The sequence below is a fragment of the Mandrillus leucophaeus genome, unplaced genomic scaffold, assembly GCF_000951045.1.
Source record: "Mandrillus leucophaeus isolate KB7577 unplaced genomic scaffold, Mleu.le_1.0 Scaffold1218, whole genome shotgun sequence".
Classification (NCBI taxonomy): Eukaryota; Metazoa; Chordata; class Mammalia; order Primates; family Cercopithecidae; genus Mandrillus; species Mandrillus leucophaeus.
The window spans coordinates 305,257-321,751 of NW_012100521.1; the positions used below are offsets into that span (position 1 = coordinate 305,257).

Sequence of the window (16,495 nt, forward strand, 5' to 3'; positions counted from 1 at the left end):
GTCCGCAGAAGATTGCAGAGACCCCATCCTGGCTAGCAGACAGATCAATCTGCAGAGCAGGAGCTAGAGTATCTGATGGGGAGGAATAGCCCTGAGTGGGCACCCTTCTACCCCCTCCCAACAACACTATCACATCCTTTGGCCTGTCTTGGGAGACAGACACTGGGTACCTGGTCTAAATGTCTATAGTAGGTGCTTAAAAGCACATGCATGTGCAGGGAAAAGGGAGTATTCAGAACACATGTTAGAAAAAGTGGCAGCCAGAACCAAGGCAGAAGTGACTATATGCAAAAGAGCCAGAGGGGGGCAGTACTGCAGCAAGGTGTATGTCATTTTGCAAATGGCCTTCTTCAGAGCAGATCATTGCCCAGGCTCCCAGTCCCAGGACAGACCCCTAGGAGACAGCTGCTCCCTTCTCCCTTCCTCAGACTTAGACAGGCTGAAAATCTCGGAAGCCCAGCCAACACAGTCTGTACTCTCCACAAAATGGGCTAAACTTGGAGGTGGAATCTTGGATGTTTATGCCAAAAAACCAGGGGTCAGAGAGGCTTTTGGGAGAATTCAGGGAACATGAGGGTAATGCATGTAAATCTGGAGATCTAAATAGCTCCTCTAGCTCCTGGGATCAAGGCCAAGGCTGGAGAAGCAGTTGGGCCCCAGGTCTTATGGCTTGTCAGCAGCAGCCAGCTCGGGGCTGCTCATCCCATCAGACAGGTAGTCATCTTCATTGTTCTGTTTCATCTTGATTTCCAGAATCGTGATGCGCTGCTTGAGCTTCTGCTGGGCCCCTGTGTACTCAGCCAGCAGGCGGCCAAAGCGAGTGTATAAGGTTTCCATGTTGGTCTCCAGCTGCCCTAGCTTCTCCTGCACGTCCACCTCCATGCTGGTTGCCACTTCATTCTCATCCAGTAGCCCCTCCTTCATGAGGATCTCCCGACCCCTCTCTTCTAGGACTTTCTTGGCATCAGGGTATTCAGTCACTGCTTCCATAAGATCATCCTTGGACAAGCAGAAGAGGTCTGAATAGCCCAGGCTGCGGATATTAGCCGTGCGTCGATTGCCCATTTTACTTCCCTTAATGTTAAGGATACTGATCTCACCAAAGCAGCTTCCAGCCGAGAGCAGGGCATACTGAGTCACCCCATCATCAGCCACCACTGCCAGCCTGCCCTCCTTAATGATGTACATCTCCTTGCCGATGTCCCCTTTGCGACAAATGTAATCCCCAGGACTGAAGACTTGAGGACGGAGTTTCAATACCAGCTCTACCAGCAGGCCAGCCTCACAATCATGGAAGATGCGCACTTTCTTAAGTGTGGACAGGTGGACATTGATGGCTATCTCAGCCCTGAGCTTGGCTGGCAGATTCTTGAGAACTTCTCGCTCATCCACTGTCTTCTTATTGGTCCACAAGTAGTCAAACCACCTAATGACCTTGGCTTCCATCTCCTTGCTGACCTTTCGGAACTGCATGTAGTGTTTCACGGCATCGATCTTAGCCTGGAACTCTGCCCGGGTGGCATTCATGTTGGAGATCATGGAGCCCACATTTCCCACAATGGTGGCAAAGATGAGGACGCCAATCAGGAAGTCAAAGATGACAAATAGGTACTCCTCATCCTTTACAGGGGGTGGTGTCTCCCCAATGGTAGTGAGGGTCAGTGTGGACCAGTAAAGGCAATAGATGTATTCCCTAGCCAGGTAGCCATACTCAGGGTCAGTGATATTTGGGTAAACCCAGGTGTCAACCCCAAAGCCTATGGATTTGGAGATGGCATAATAGATGCAGGCATTCCAGTGGATGATGACCAAGATGTAGAGGACAAGGTTGCTGATGCGGAAGATGTTAGGGTAGCTGGTGCGTGTCTCTGTCCGGTCAAAGAACTCAAACATGCGGGCAAAGTGCAGCAGGCGGTTGAAGCGCACCTCAGGGCTGTGGATGCCCACAGCAAAATAGATCAGGTCAGTGGGGATGATGGAAGCCACATCTAGCTTGAACTGCAGGGTGTGGATGTAGTTGTCTCGTAGTTTCTTGGTATCTTTGACCAGCAGCCCCTGCTCCAGGAAACCTAGTAGAGATGCAAACCAGCATGTCACCTCTGCCCTCAGGATGTGTGTGTGTGTGTGTGTGTGTGTGTGTGTGTGTGTGTGTGTGTGTGTGTATATCTCCTTCCCTATAGGCTAATATCTCTAGGCAAGGAAAATACCGGTCACTGAAACTTCCTTCCCAAGGAGGGATATAGCTCACATACCAGGGCTGGCCAGAAGGACTCTAAGAGAACACCCCCAGATTGAAACCTCTCTATGCATGTGGGACCATGAGGTTCAAAGAGGGGCACTCACCTACCAGAGTCCCACCCAAGTAATTTAGTCCAACACCATGTCCAGTGGGTTTCCTAAAGATTTGGACTCAGGCCTTCGGATTTACCTGCATCCCAGTTGCTCACTGACCTGTGCGCAATCGGATGAAGATGTCTGCGATATAGACCACATCTGAGACATAGTCCAGCACCAGCCACACCAGGTAGTAGTCTTTCTGTAGGTCACTGAAGCAGGCTCTGCAGGAGGACAGGGCTAAGCTTCACCCTCAAAGCCAGCCAAAGGTCCCAAAATGAGTATTCACTGTGTGCAGGGCTTGGGATGGCTACCAGGGGCATCATTTAGTCACAGTCAGCCTGACGCCAAGAGACACTTATCGACAAGTAACTTCTGCCCCACCCCTCCTCATGACATAACATCACTACATAGACAGCACCACTGACCATTAATTTTCTGTCTCACCCTCTGAACTGTGAGGTCCAGGAAGGCAGGCACCCCTCTTAGTCATTACGGCATGCCCCATGCCTGACCTAGGGCAACAGGATTTGAGTGCTCAAAGGCTGTGAGTTGAATGAATGAACAAGTCATTGGAAGAACAAACTACAGAACACAACTGAACCGTCTCCATGCTCATCTCTTCAACATACATCTTATTCAGCACCCAACAAACAGCACTAGCCAATACATGTGAGAGAGAGGGTAGTAGTGGGAATGGAGAAAGGTTGGAGGTTGCAGGAACGTTTTAAAAGGAAGTGGCAGGATTTGGCAACTGAGTTGGGAGAGGGTTGGGGAGAGAGCAGAGTCAAGGACAGAGCCCAGGATGATTGTCCAGTGAGTGTACTAGTCAAAGGGGAGAGCCATTAATTCTGCCTACTTGGTTACATTTAAACTGAAACTCCAGCCCCCTGCCCTTCCCACTGAGTCTGCAGAGCTGGCCCAAGCCAGTGATGGCTCATTCACAGCCTCCAGCCACACTAGGCCATCCCGAGACAGGGTTTTCATACTTGCTGTTTCTTCTGGCCAGTATGCTCCCTCCACCATCCTCAGGTATCTAATTAGCTGTCTCCCTCCCACCAGCTAAGGCATCACCTCCTCAGAGAGCATAATCCCAACTGCCCTTTCTCTAGCAGCTCTCTGCCACCAGTCCCTGGCATCATCCTGGTCATTTGTTTCATTTCAGGTTTACAGTCATTGTCTGCCACTAGCCTGGGAGTTCCAGGAGAGCAGAGACCATGGTGGTTGTGCTCACCACGTTATCCCCAGCACTGAGCACACATGAGGTGCTCAGTCAAATCCTTGCTGAATGAATGACTGGGATTGGGACGGAGTAGGTTGGGGAATGCTGCCAAGGAAAGCTACAGGTAGATAGTGGCTTTTGAACTGAGCCTGCAAGGAGAAGAATCTCCACAGGTGGAAAACGGAAGGGAAAGGGAATTTTCTCTAGAGGAAACAGCGTGTTCTGATCCAAGAGTGGTGAATGCTGGGGCTAGGGTGCGTCCAGAAGGTGTAGCAAGAGAAAAAGGTCAGGTTCAGAGGAGTTTGAAGGCCATGTTTAGGACTTGAACTTCATCCCGTGGACAATGGGGAGCCACTTAAGGGTTTGTGAGGAGGGAATGGCATCACCAAATCCTAGTTTTCTGTCAAGCATGTTTGTTGCAAAAGTGGAAGATGCACGCTAGGTGTGTGGCGCCACTGTAGTTGTCCCAGACACAGGACAGACAAGAAATCTTCATGGCATATTAAATGGAGAGAGGGTTGGGGCTAACAGAGAAGTTGGAGGTGCCATTGGTATCCAGGGACTGCTGCGCTATCAATCCCAGGGTCTGAAGACTGGGTTGCTTTGGCCACCCCTCCTGGGCCCCACCCTGCTCACCTGGCCACCAGCAGGCACCAGTTGTAAAGGACAGGCATGGCAATGACAAACAGCCAGCAGTAGTACCAATCCCCAGCTGGGTCCAAGACAAATAATTCAAATTTCTTCCTGAGAAGACAGACAAAGGCAAAGCTTGGGGATCAGGTCACCCAGTGTGATAGCACCCCAGCTCCCAGAAACCAGAGGTGCCTGAGAAAGCACTGCCAAAGGGGATATGTGGGGTGAAAGATAGGTTGGCTGAGGGCCCCATTTTTCAGAGACCTACAACCTGGTACTGGGCATCTGAGTGGAACTCAGATGGGCAGGGGCACCCATCTTCCCATTCTGAACCTAGATAGGTCCATTGATTCCCATGCACCTTACAGGCCCCTTGCCCAGAGGGCAGAGCTTTCAGTAGCGGTGGGTCTCAGGGCCTGGGAAAGGATTTCCACAGGATGGTAATTGGGGCTTACGCCTATTCCCACATCCCTCCCTAAAGACAGGTGCTCCAGGTGAGTGAGCACCACAAGCTTCCTGCTCACCTCACCCTCCCATTTCAGTCATTGGCCTCCAGCCTCCAAATCACTTTCCCAGATGTTGTGTCCTGCTTTGGCAAGGGATGTTGTGTCCTGCTTTCCCTCTACTGGTCAGAGCTGGGGAATGTCAGCTTGGCCAGACATCTGCAGTTGTCTCCTCATTCCTCAAAGGACAGATCCTCCAGCTCTGCCTTCTCTGCCCTCCCCACGCTATCCTGTTCCATCATCCAGCCCTTCTCCTCCAGCCCTCTACATGATCTCTTCAAAGACCCATTTCCTCGCCCACAGTGGAGCTGAGATTGTCATCCCCTCCAGGGCAATCCCTGAATGCACCATCTCAGTATTTCCTGGCCACTGGAACTGGGCTGTACATTCACGTGCAGCAAGAGGACATCTGGCAAGAGGCAACTAAGGCAAGAAAAGACACCAGAGGTTCTCATGGCAAGTAGGCCACTGGCTGTTGGGGGAACAATGGAAATATTCTGGAGTTGAAAACATTGCAAGTCACCCTTGCCCACCACTCTCCTTACTACAGCAGGGTTTGTCATAGCCCCTGGCAGTAGCATAGAAACCCCAGTGAGCTCTTCCATTGCATGCTTGGAGCCCATTTGAGCCCCACAGGCTGAACAACTGTACTTGGTGCCTTTGTCCTTGCCATCCTTGTCGCCTTTGCCATCCCCTTGCTGTGTGGTCACAGTCTGGAGTTCAGGCCCACGAAAACGCTCGAGGAATGAGTCAGGCCTAGGTTCCTCCTCTCGGAAATTCTTGTTGGCCCACTCTCTGATGATCCCCACCAGGCGAACTATCCTAGAGGTGAGAGAAAAGGAGCATGAGCCAGAGCCAAGACTCATGCTGTTCAGAGAGCACCTGTCCCCACGAGCTCACTGTCTGCTGAGGAAGATGAAAGAAGGACAGTGAAACCTACAAACAGGCCATACCATGATTTCCCGTGTGCTAAAAGCTGGGGTAGAGGCCAGCACTTAGGGCCGGGGGCTGGGGCTCAGGCGTGACCCTGAATGCAGTCCAGGGGAAGACAGCTGTCCTGGGAAGACTTCCTATAGGAAGTGCCATCTCAGTTGATGGTGAGAAGAGCAAAGAGGAGGTCTTCAGGACAAGATGGAGGTTGTGTTAAGGCAGGAACTGTCAGGTGTAAAGCTTGCCCCGAGCTTCCTGCTTTCCCTATGGAGCCTCTGACTCTGGGATAGAGAGGCCTTGGGTCCTCTACCTAGGCCTCTCTACTGGGAAGGGTATCACTCTCTGATGTTGAGACAGCCAAATGTGAAGGGAGGCCTCTTCTGGCCCCTCTGAGCTTGCTTGCCTTGGGGTTTGCCCAGGCCTCATGAGGAAATAATTACGTTTGGCTACCACCGACAGTGCTCCCTGGAGGTCTTGGTGGACAGGACTAGTGGCACCGGGAAGAGGAGGGCAGTGGTCGCCACCCTGACAGGCCCCATGAGTAGGAAGGGGAAGCAGCAGGGTAGTGGTGGGACCCACCTGCGGAAGCCACCCCTTCCCCGCTGTGGGGCATCCACATCTGCCAGCCTCTGCAGTTCTGAAGAGGTGTCATCGTCAGCTGCAGAGTGTGGCCTGCGGAAAAAAGAGCAGGGTTGACCCAGGGTTATCAGGGCATGACTTATCTCCCCTCCTGGGTCATGCTTAGAAATCCCATGTTCTTTTTAGAGGCTGTCCTGGAGACAAAGATTGCTTGCTCTGTGACAATGAGGCAGAGCTGGGAAGAAGTAGCAGCCTCTGTACCCTCCCTGATACCACGCAGACTCACCTGCTGCTTGTCCTGTGGTCATCTTTGCCATTGGCCTTGATGGCAGGGGGTGCATGATGGTTGTGATTATTGACTGGAGAGGTCTTCACGCCATTGGCTTTTTCAGTCATCCTCCATGTACAACCAGAGCGCTTATCTGCCAAGAAGAGGGCCAAGAAGAAGGTCAAAGAGGACCCTGACACCCACAGAGAGTGGGAGAGTGGCAAGCAAACAGAATGGATTAGAACCCAGGCCCACCTCGCCAACCTCAGCACCCTCAGGCACTGCTATGACAGTCAGGGCAGTAGAATACAGCATTCCCTAAGTGCCAGGCACCAGGGGCCAAGAAAATGAGGGTACTCCCCCAACCCTAATATGTAATTGCAAATGGAAACAGTGCTAAACTACAAAAAGTGTTTGCTTTTCTATTTTACCCCAGTATTTTTTTTTTTTTTACATACAAACTATCAAAGCTAAAACAAAACATAACAAACAAAAACTGTTTAAGCCATCTTCCTGTGCGTTCACTTTGCAGATGTCTGGCACATATGTAAGCTGCCAAGCAGCTCCAAGGCAGTCACTGCCCCAAAGCCCTGGCCCAAGGGAGGAAGTGCATATCCCTGACCCAGAATAGCTTCCCTCTTCCCTAAGGAGCATAAGCTCTGAGGGGGTCTCCAGTGAGGAGAATCAGAAAGCTGGGTGGCTTGGGGAGGTGTGGGGTAGAGAGCAGCTGCTCTGGGCCAGGGAGACATACCTCCTCCCTTGGGCCAGGGCTCTGGGGCAGTGGCTGCCTTGGAACTGCTCGGCAGCTTAAGCGTGTGCCAGATATCTGCAAAGCGAAGGCACAGGGAGATGGCTTAAACAGTTTTTGTTCATTTTGTTTTGTTTCAGCTTTGATAGTTTGATAGTGAGGGCTCTCTCCTCTGCGCAGAGCAGGAGAGGGACAAGGGCAGCATTCTTTGCCAGAAAAATCCCTCTGGCTGCTCTGTGGAGCCTGCATTAGAGGGAGAGCAAGAGTGAAGGTTGGGGCAGGGAGGAGGCTGGACAACAGTACCAATGGAGCCCAAGACAAGAAGGCAGAGTGTGTAACTATCTAGGAAGGAGAATGGATGGGACTCAGAGAAGGAGTGCATGTGGGGAGCAATGGAGAGAGTGGGTGGGATCACAAAGAAAGAGGAGACAAAGTGAGAGTCTGGAGCAGAGTTGTGGAGAACCCCAATATTTAAGAGTTGAGCAGAGGATGAGGTGCCCACAAAACAGATGGAGAAGGAATAGCCCAGGAGGTAGCAATCTAGAGGAGGGACAGGAGATTGTGTCCCACAGTGTCTCTTGCCACAGAGTCAGGAGATACTTGGAGGAGTTCTTCCCTGCCAGGGCTGGTTGGCATGCCCTACCAGGTGTGGCCAGAAATGGTCAGCATGACCCCCAGATTTCCCACAGCCCATGCTGCTGGACCCACACAGTCCGGAAGCTGTTCCGGGAGCTCCCTTAACCCCCGCCCAAGCTTGTTCCAGCCTCTGAAGCTATCACCATGGCAATGGCAGGCACGTCAAACAGCCTCAGAGATGCTCACCTGGTGCTCTCTGTGGGACTATGGCACCAAGATAGTAATGAGGGCACTTGAGGGAAAGGAACCAGCATCGCTGAGTCCCTGCTTGGACCCTGGAGACAGCAGACCATGGAGACAAAAAGTTTCAGGCAACACAAACAAAGCCAGAGCCATTCGCACAAGAGTTTCAGGGCTGGCCTCCTGGAAAAGCTGGTGTTGAAGCTGAAGCTGGCAGATCAAAAGGGCTGTAATCCAGGGCCAGGCCAGTGCCGGGGGCAGAGCATATGTTCACACCCTCTCTAAGGTTCTGCCACAAAGACAGATTCCCCCCACCCCATGACCCCTGTTTCTTCTGTACCAGGAAACAGACCCGTCCCTGAGCCTGACTGCCTGCATACCCTCCTCTTTGTCAGAAACTGCCCCTCAGGCTGCTTGCGGGAAACAAGGCAGTTGGACTGGTGGGTCTCATGTATACACCCTCTCCAGGAAACCTCAAGTCCTAAGGCTCCAGATACCATCACGTCAAATCAGCTCCTCCTCAAAGTTACCCACCTCTGAAAGGGGCCTGCCCTCTTCCCAGTCACTCAAGCTGGAAGCCTGGTGTCAACCGTAACTCCTTGTTTCCTTTATCATATCCAAGCAGCCTCTGTCCTGAGTTGATTGCCCCCACAAAAAGCGTCAAAGTTCTGTCCACCCATTGCCCTCCATCCCCAAGGCCCTGGACTGGTCTCAGGCTTTCAACATGGCTCTCCAGTCCTGCTGCAGTGGACTCCGGATGGCTCAGCGTTCGCTGGGGTCTGGACTGGAGGGGGCACATGAGCACCAGAGTTTACATTGCAGGTAAAGCTCTCAGGGGGATGTATCCATCCCCATATCATGACAGCAGAGAGAAAAGCTAAGGGTGGAGCTCTGGGGAACTGCAACCATGAAAGATAGCTGAGGGGCTGAGTGAGTGAAGGGGAATGAGGCTGGGAGTATGAGAAACATGAGGGAGTTCCCAGGGAAGGCAGACTTTCAGGAAGGGAGCTGTCTGCAAGGCCAATGCCCCCCTCCCATATCAGGAAGATAAGTGCTCTGTGCCAGATACTCCTTGCCCTTAAGATGAGAGCTGGAGCGGGCACTGGGTGGAACAATAGGGGCCTCGCTGGGGACCTTATCAAGAGTAGCGTCAAGGAGTGGTGGTCAAAGAGAGCTTGTTTCACAAAGTTTCAAGCGAGGAGTAGGAGGGGACAGACAAGAGATAGAGCACATAGCTCAGTCTTTCTAAGAGACTGACCAAGAAAAAGAGGAAAGATAGAGTGGGAACTGGAGGAGGGTGTGAGGCTGACAAAGGTTCTCTGTCTTGCTGTTGCTGTTATTATTCTATGTCAAGAAGATAATAAAGCAAGCTTAAAGGTTTTGAGGAGGAATTCAGTAGATAATAAAAATATGTGTGCTTGTGAGCAACTCCAGTTGAGGCTGGAGCCCATGAAAGATGGGTGGAATGGGAAGGTTCAGGTACCAGAGGAAGTGACAGGAGACAGATCCAGGACAATGGGAAGGGGCTGCTGAGAAACAGGCCATGAGACAGTTGAAGGGATTCACTCTTGCAAAACCCCAGTGTTCTAAGTGAAATGGGAAGGATGCGGGGGCTTTCATCAGGCAGACACCAGGCAGCAGTAGGTGCAGACTTTGGAGGAGGCCAGAACGTTTGCAATAGCTGTTGCAAAGAGAGACAGGGGATACCAAACAAGTGTGAGGACAAGAAAAGGCTTGACAAGGAAGACAACAGACCATGCACCTACCAAAGAGAACAGAGATGGGCAACAGATCTTAGATGAGCAGTGGGATTCTCAAGGAGGGTGGTTTAACAGCCTACAGTAAGGCATGATTATTTGATAAAAAGTCCAAACACAGTCAAGGTGGAGTTGTAGGCTTCTTTTCTCCTTATCCACAAGCTGAGCAGCCAGCCCAAGACTTTAAAGAAAAACCAGCCTGGTCAAGGAGTTTATTGAAAGAGTTTTGAGGAAAATTCCTTCCTCTGAAAGTCAAGTCAGAGAGAGAAGGAACAAGTTCGTCATATAGCCAAGATTAGAAGTTTCAGTTCATGGCCCATTCATTCACTCATCTATCTCATACACATACCCAAGACACCTACTATGTGCCGGATCCTTTGCTGGGTGCTGCGTTTAGAAAGAAGAGTCTGGCAGTCTCGATCTCAGTGGTACTCCCAGAGTAAGAGACAGATAGGAACACGATTTATCGCAAGTCACTTCTCTGTTCATGTTCTATTCTGTTTCTGAGCAGCGTCTAACAGTTTATCCACTCCATCTTTCTTGAAATAATGGATTCTACTCCCCTCGTTCTCCTCCTACCTCACTGGCCACTTCTCAATGTTCTTTGAAGAGGCCTCTTCATCTTCCCCAACTCTAAATGTTGGAGTGTCCCAAACTCAGTCGTTCAATGGACTTCTTGTCTTTTCTCTCTTCATCACCTCCTTCTCCAGTCTCATGGCTTTAAATACATCTGTATGTTAGTGACTTGCAAACTCTTAAAACCAGTTCAACCTATCCCATGGACAGTAATTTACCTCCCTCACATAACCACTTGGATTTTGAATAGGCATCTCAGGTTCCATATGTCCAAAAGTGAGTTATCTTCCCCTCAAAAGCTTATCCTTCCATAATCATCTGCATCTCAGTAAAGGCAAAGCCATATAACTGGGAGCCATACTCCCAGTTACTCTGGTCACAAACCATAGCATCATCCTTGACTCCTCTTTTTTTCATACCCCATGGACTCTACATATATGCAAATCATATGGGCTCTACCTTAAAAACATACCTCTTATCCAATCACTTTTTATCTCCACCATTACCACGTTAATCAAAGCTACCATCTTTTCTCAGTGCCTGGAACATAGTAGGTCTTCAATAAATAAGTTTTAAATGAGTAGTCTATGCATGGTACCTGCATTTTTCCCAGTCCATTACTCCCTCTCTTTTTACTTTCATTGTACAGCATAGGATTCTGCTGTATCAATTATTTGATTTTAAAGGAACATGCCACCCTTTTCCTCTTAGCCAACATGGGGTAACAGGGATCATATTTTTCCTCCGGAATGAAATAACCAAACATATAAAAAATATACGACACAACAGTTTTCAAGACTATAGACATTAGGCAACAAAGGACAGCCATCCCTAAGAGACAGGAGTCAAATGTGAATCCTGTGACTGCCCCAGATTACTCCTTTGTGAGAGTTTCCAGGCCATGGCACAGAGGAGAATGCAGGTGGAACCTAATGGATGACTCCCTGGGTTAAGGACAGAGAAGAGAATGAAAGGATACCAAAGCAGCTAAAGTTTGCAGAACAGAGTACTGCAAAGGAGAGAGCTGCACAGAGAGAGCTCTGAAGACCTGCAAAGAGTCTTTCCCAAGTATCCATCTGAGTGCTAATTTGCATACACCAATGAGGTGGTTATCCACAGCTTAGGAAAGAACCATCCCCCCAAATTAGACATTACAGTTTCCAGCTCTCACACATGGCCTGGAATAGTGCCTCATGCCACCAGTCAAACTGGAAACCTAGTGGTTCACGGGCTATTAGGTAGAGTACCTAGAAGGGGCTTGCCTCACTCATGAGGAATAACTGTTCCTTTCACTGAGCATGGTTCTAGTCCTACTGAAAAATCTTAAAAGCAAGACCCAAAAGGATCAAACTCTTTCCATTAACTTAACTTCACACCAGAACAAGGTTCAAGGTTCAAGAATGTTTCTAGAAGTACAAAACCGCACAGCACCCACAAAGTAAAAATCACAATGTGGCATCCACTCAGAAATGATCAGCCATGCAAATGAATTCTCAATAATGAGGAGGCAACAATTTATCAATTGAAATATACCCATAATTGACACAGATGTACAATTAGTACACAAGAATATGAAAACAGCTAATACAACTGTATTCTATATGTTCAAAAAGTTAAGTAGGGCCATGAAATATATAAAAAGACCCAACTCAAATGTCTAAAGATGAAAACTACAATTTTTGAGATGAAAATTACACTATGTGGGATTCACAGAAGATCAGATATTGCAGAAGAAGGAATTAGTGCACGTACAGACAAACTGATTTTAAAATGAATTTACAGTATTTATTTAGACAATAAAACTATCCACAGTGTAGCACAGAAAGAAAAGATAATCAGAAAACAACAATAGCAGCAACAGCAACAATAAAAAGCAAAGCGTCAGTGGAAACTACACCAAGGCATATGAGTATCAAAGTGCCCACATCCACTGATAATAGGGAAATCATAACAGTTGCCCGAGAAAGAAGATGCATTATGCACTGAATCACAAAAGTGTGGATGGCATCTAATATCCACTAACAAAGGTACAGGTGACAACAAGACCTCTCTGCTAAGCTTCAAGCTTTCCTTCCAACTTCCAACTGGACATTACTCTCTGGGTGCCCTTGGAAAGCTGCAGCTCATCTTGCCTCAAGTCACACTATTCATCGCCACCATCAGCCCTTTGACAGACAGACATTTGTGACTGACTGGGCCTTCAGACCCTCAACTGCTGGCTTCCAGGGTGGCTTGGCGTTCTAAATTCTCCCTGAAGAGCATGCCCAGGCTCCTTCTCCCTGTCCACAGCTTTCTGCCAAGTTTCTCAGGTCCTGGGGTGAAACCTGTGTTCAGACTATGCCACTCTTCTTGCCAATACTGCCTGCACTAGAGTGTGTACTGCCTGAGGGCAGGCATCAGTGTCTGTGTTCTTGTCCATTACATTCCTGCAGCACACTGAGGCTGGCTCCTGAAAAGCATTGCATATATGTTGGTGGAAAGAAGGAAGAGAGGGAGAGAGAGAGGGAAAAAGACATAAAGGCTAGATCTTGGTGAAGTTCTGAGGAATCTCAGAAGACAGAGCTCAGAAAAGGGAAGTGCTGAGCCTAAAGCAGTGAGCAGGGGAGAACAGATGCAGGGGGTCTTCCTGGGGAGTGGGGTTGGTGAGGGAGTGGTTTATGAAACCGGTTTCTCCAAGTAACCAGACGTCCCAGCTTCTTATACAGCCCAGTCCATCCTTGACAGAAAAGTAGAAGAAGCTCAATAAGGACTTAAATGATTCAATCAATATAATTAGAATACTTGATCTAGTTAAAAGAGAAAAAATTACATCACCTCAATTGGTATAGAAAAAATATTGAACATAATTCAGAACCTATTTACTTTTTAAATATCTTATGAAATCAGAAATAGAAAGGACCTTCTTTCTATTCCTAATATATACATAGAAATATATAGTATATAAATATAAATATATATTATATATACATTATAATCTATTTCAATATTAAGAAATTGTTTTCTTTTTTCATGGGATTAGGAATTTTAGGTAGGGCATGGTGGCTCACGCCTCACGCCTTTGGGAGGCTGGGGCAGGTGGATCCCTTGAGGCCAGCAGTTCGAGACCAGCCTGGCCAATGTGGCAAAACCCCATCTCTACTAAAAATACAAAAATTAGCTGGGCGTGGTGGCAGGCGTCTGTAATCCCAGCTACTCGGGAGGCTAAGGCACGAGAATCACTTGAACGTGGGAGGTGGAGGTTGCAGTGAGCTGAGATGGCGCCACCGCACTCCAGCCTAGGAGACAGAGTAAGACTTTCTCTCCAAAAAAAAAAAAAAAGGAATTTTAAAAAGTAAGTAAATTCTCACCATTTCTAAACAATACTGTGCTGGATTTCTTAGCCAGTGCAATAAGCAAGAAAAATAAATGAAGTGCATAGGTACTGGGAATAAAAAGAAATGTTTTAAATAGACTATGGTTAATAATTCATAGTATATTTCAAAACTGCTAAAAGAGAAGATTTGAAATAGTCCCAACACAAGAAATGATAAATGTGTGAGATTATGAGTATCCCCAGATTTGATTATTACACATTGTATGCATGCACCAAAATATCACGTGTACCACATATTTATAATCTCTATGTATCAACAAAAAAATTTAATGTAAACAACAAAACTATGATGATGAAACTGTAGGAAACATTTTATATGATATTGAGTTAGAAAGACAATACCATGAAAGAAAACATTGAACATAAATTCACATTAAACCCAACATTTAAAAGAATACAATAAACTGAAAAAATAATTGACAGAGAAAGAAAAAGATTTTTTTATAAACAGAGATATTACAAATCAATATATTGAAAAAATAGAAACAGTAAAATCACAAAAACACAGATGCAAAGATACTAGTCACAGTAACGTATATCTTAATGAATTAATCAATTAACCGAGTGAACCAAGACCATAGGGTGGAATACAATGCAGCCCTTAAAATGGTATTGCTATTGTAAAAGACTATTTCTTGTCAGGGGGAAAGCAGGTTTCAAAATGGAAAGTTCTGTTATGTTAATAATGTAGTCCATACATACATGTGTGATATACATTCACACACAGATACATAAACTCACAAGATCAAGACTTTATTTCTCAATTCTGAGGGTGTGGGGAAATTGTTTTCCTTTGTATATTTTTTATAGTGTCCAATATTCTGTATTGTAATATGTGATGTCTGTAGTCGGGAAGGGAGGTTATAGGGCTATATAATAAAATAAAATATTATTTTAAAACAACAACAGTAACAAAAATCCAGCCCATTTTGGTTTCAGGTTCAAGTTAATACCAGGTCAAGCCAAAGTTTTTCCACTGATACTGAGAAGGGATCTTTTTCATGGTTGACAGCCTAGAGATACTACACGTCTTAGCTGGAAACTAGTCCCCCAGATAGTCAATACCTGTTATGTTTTAATATCAGATATTTTCCATTGCAGTGGCAAAAGTCTTGGGTGGCAGGCAGAGAACGGTACAGGGGATAGTCATAGACATCATGGGGGGCAGGGCAGTAGGGCAGGCAGGCAGAGAAGCAGGGAGGTATGTGGGTGAGCAGCAATAGCGAAGTCCCAGAGGAAGCAGCGGGTATCCCTGACAGGAAGCTGGAATCTGGTGATTCAGGGGCAGGTTCTCATTCATGGAGCAGCTACCTTGTGCTAAGTACTTGACATAAGTTAATTCATTTAATCCTCATGACAACCTGACAAAGTTGACACTATTCTTATCCCCATTGCACAGATTCATACCTAAGCAATTTGGCTCCAAAAGCACACTCAGTCACAGGCCCTGTTTAGAAGGCAAAAGGAGCCAGGAAGTGCACAAGTACTAAAAAGAGGTATGGTCAGAACTGCACTGGAAGCAGCAGGCTCCTGGACTGACTTTCGAGTGTGGAGCTGAAGCTGCCGTGACCCCCTGTGCCCAGGCTCAGGAGGGACAGTGGGAGGGGCCCCCGCTGTGATAAGGTGAGCTGCAGGAGCTGGAGGTGGAGATCATGCCCGGCACTCACTAGGCAGGTAGTAGGCCTTTGAGTCTGAGCCGCCTCAGCCTCCCTGAGTTCGGGCTCCAGCACAGCAGCTTCGTGAACTAGGTCCTTGAGAACTACTTGTTGAATGAATAAAATCTTCAGAAGGATACACAAGAGGCAGGGCTTTGCCCAAGAGGCTTGGCAGGCCAGCGTGGTTGATCACTACCTTGACAGGGGGCTACAATCTCTAGTGTGGACACCACTATGCCCAACTTACCATGGTTGGGCTGCTTTGCCAAGGGAGGCTTCGTCTCTTTACAGACAAAGATGGGACTGGGGCAACATACCTGGCATCAGCCACACACAGTCCACACCCCAGGGGAGGCTCCTCCTAGAAGGCCGCCCAAGACAGGCTGAATCCTAGTGATTGTAGCTCATCTCCCTAAATGCTCCTGTCCTCACTGAGAAGCCCCTCCTGAGCTCCACATCTTCAGGTGCCCATGGGCCATCTCCATCTCCTGGAGGAAGACACTGGGCCCCTGGAACCAATATGTTCAAACTGACATGAACTTCTGTCCCTCCACCCCAGTTCCTCTGTACCCAGTGCCTTATCTGGAGAAAGGCACATCTTGCCCCACATGTGCTTAATTCAGAAACCTAGGAGTCATCCTTGATACCTCACACACGCTCCCCAAATCGTATTTGTTATTCTGCTGGAATCTCTCTCCAGCACCTTCTTCTCCATTCATTCTGACTGCTGCTGCCCTGGGCCTGGCCCAGACTCTGTCACAGTCTCACTGTTTCTCTATCTTCAGATTCCAGCTCTTCCTTTCCTTTACCTTCCACACCACCAGGGTGAGTTCCATAGGACTACACCTGGTCCTGTTTGTTGCTCTTCTGAAAACCCATGGAAAGAAGACTGCACTCTAGAAATAAACTTTATGTGACAAGGACTCATCTAATTTTTTTAGTCATTAATCTGCAGAGCTGAGCCCAATGGTAAGCACGTAATAAGTGCTTGATACATATTTGGCAAGTGAATGAATGAATGAATGAATTCCCAGAACTTGCTCTGTACTCTCCCAAATCTACCTTGTTTCATGTTCACTTTTCCCCGACTTTATTTGTATC

At 47.8% G+C, this 16,495-nt stretch overlaps 1 protein-coding gene across 1 annotated transcript; it reads right to left on the minus strand.

The window, feature by feature from the left end:
• Positions 1 to 497: 497 nt before the first annotated feature.
• CNGA2 (cyclic nucleotide gated channel alpha 2) lies at positions 498 to 10,396 on the minus strand. The gene is made up of 7 exons (XM_011971380.1): positions 10,153 to 10,396; positions 6,488 to 6,623; positions 6,202 to 6,294; positions 5,344 to 5,514; positions 4,193 to 4,300; positions 2,452 to 2,558; positions 498 to 2,069 (listed from the first exon to the last, which is right to left on the minus strand). Exons 2-7 carry the CDS (start codon positions 6,595 to 6,597, stop codon positions 664 to 666), a joined length of 1,995 nt encoding a protein of 664 aa, XP_011826770.1. The 5' UTR covers positions 6,598 to 6,623; positions 10,153 to 10,396; the 3' UTR covers positions 498 to 663.
• Between the last annotated feature and the right edge of the window lie 6,099 nt (positions 10,397 to 16,495).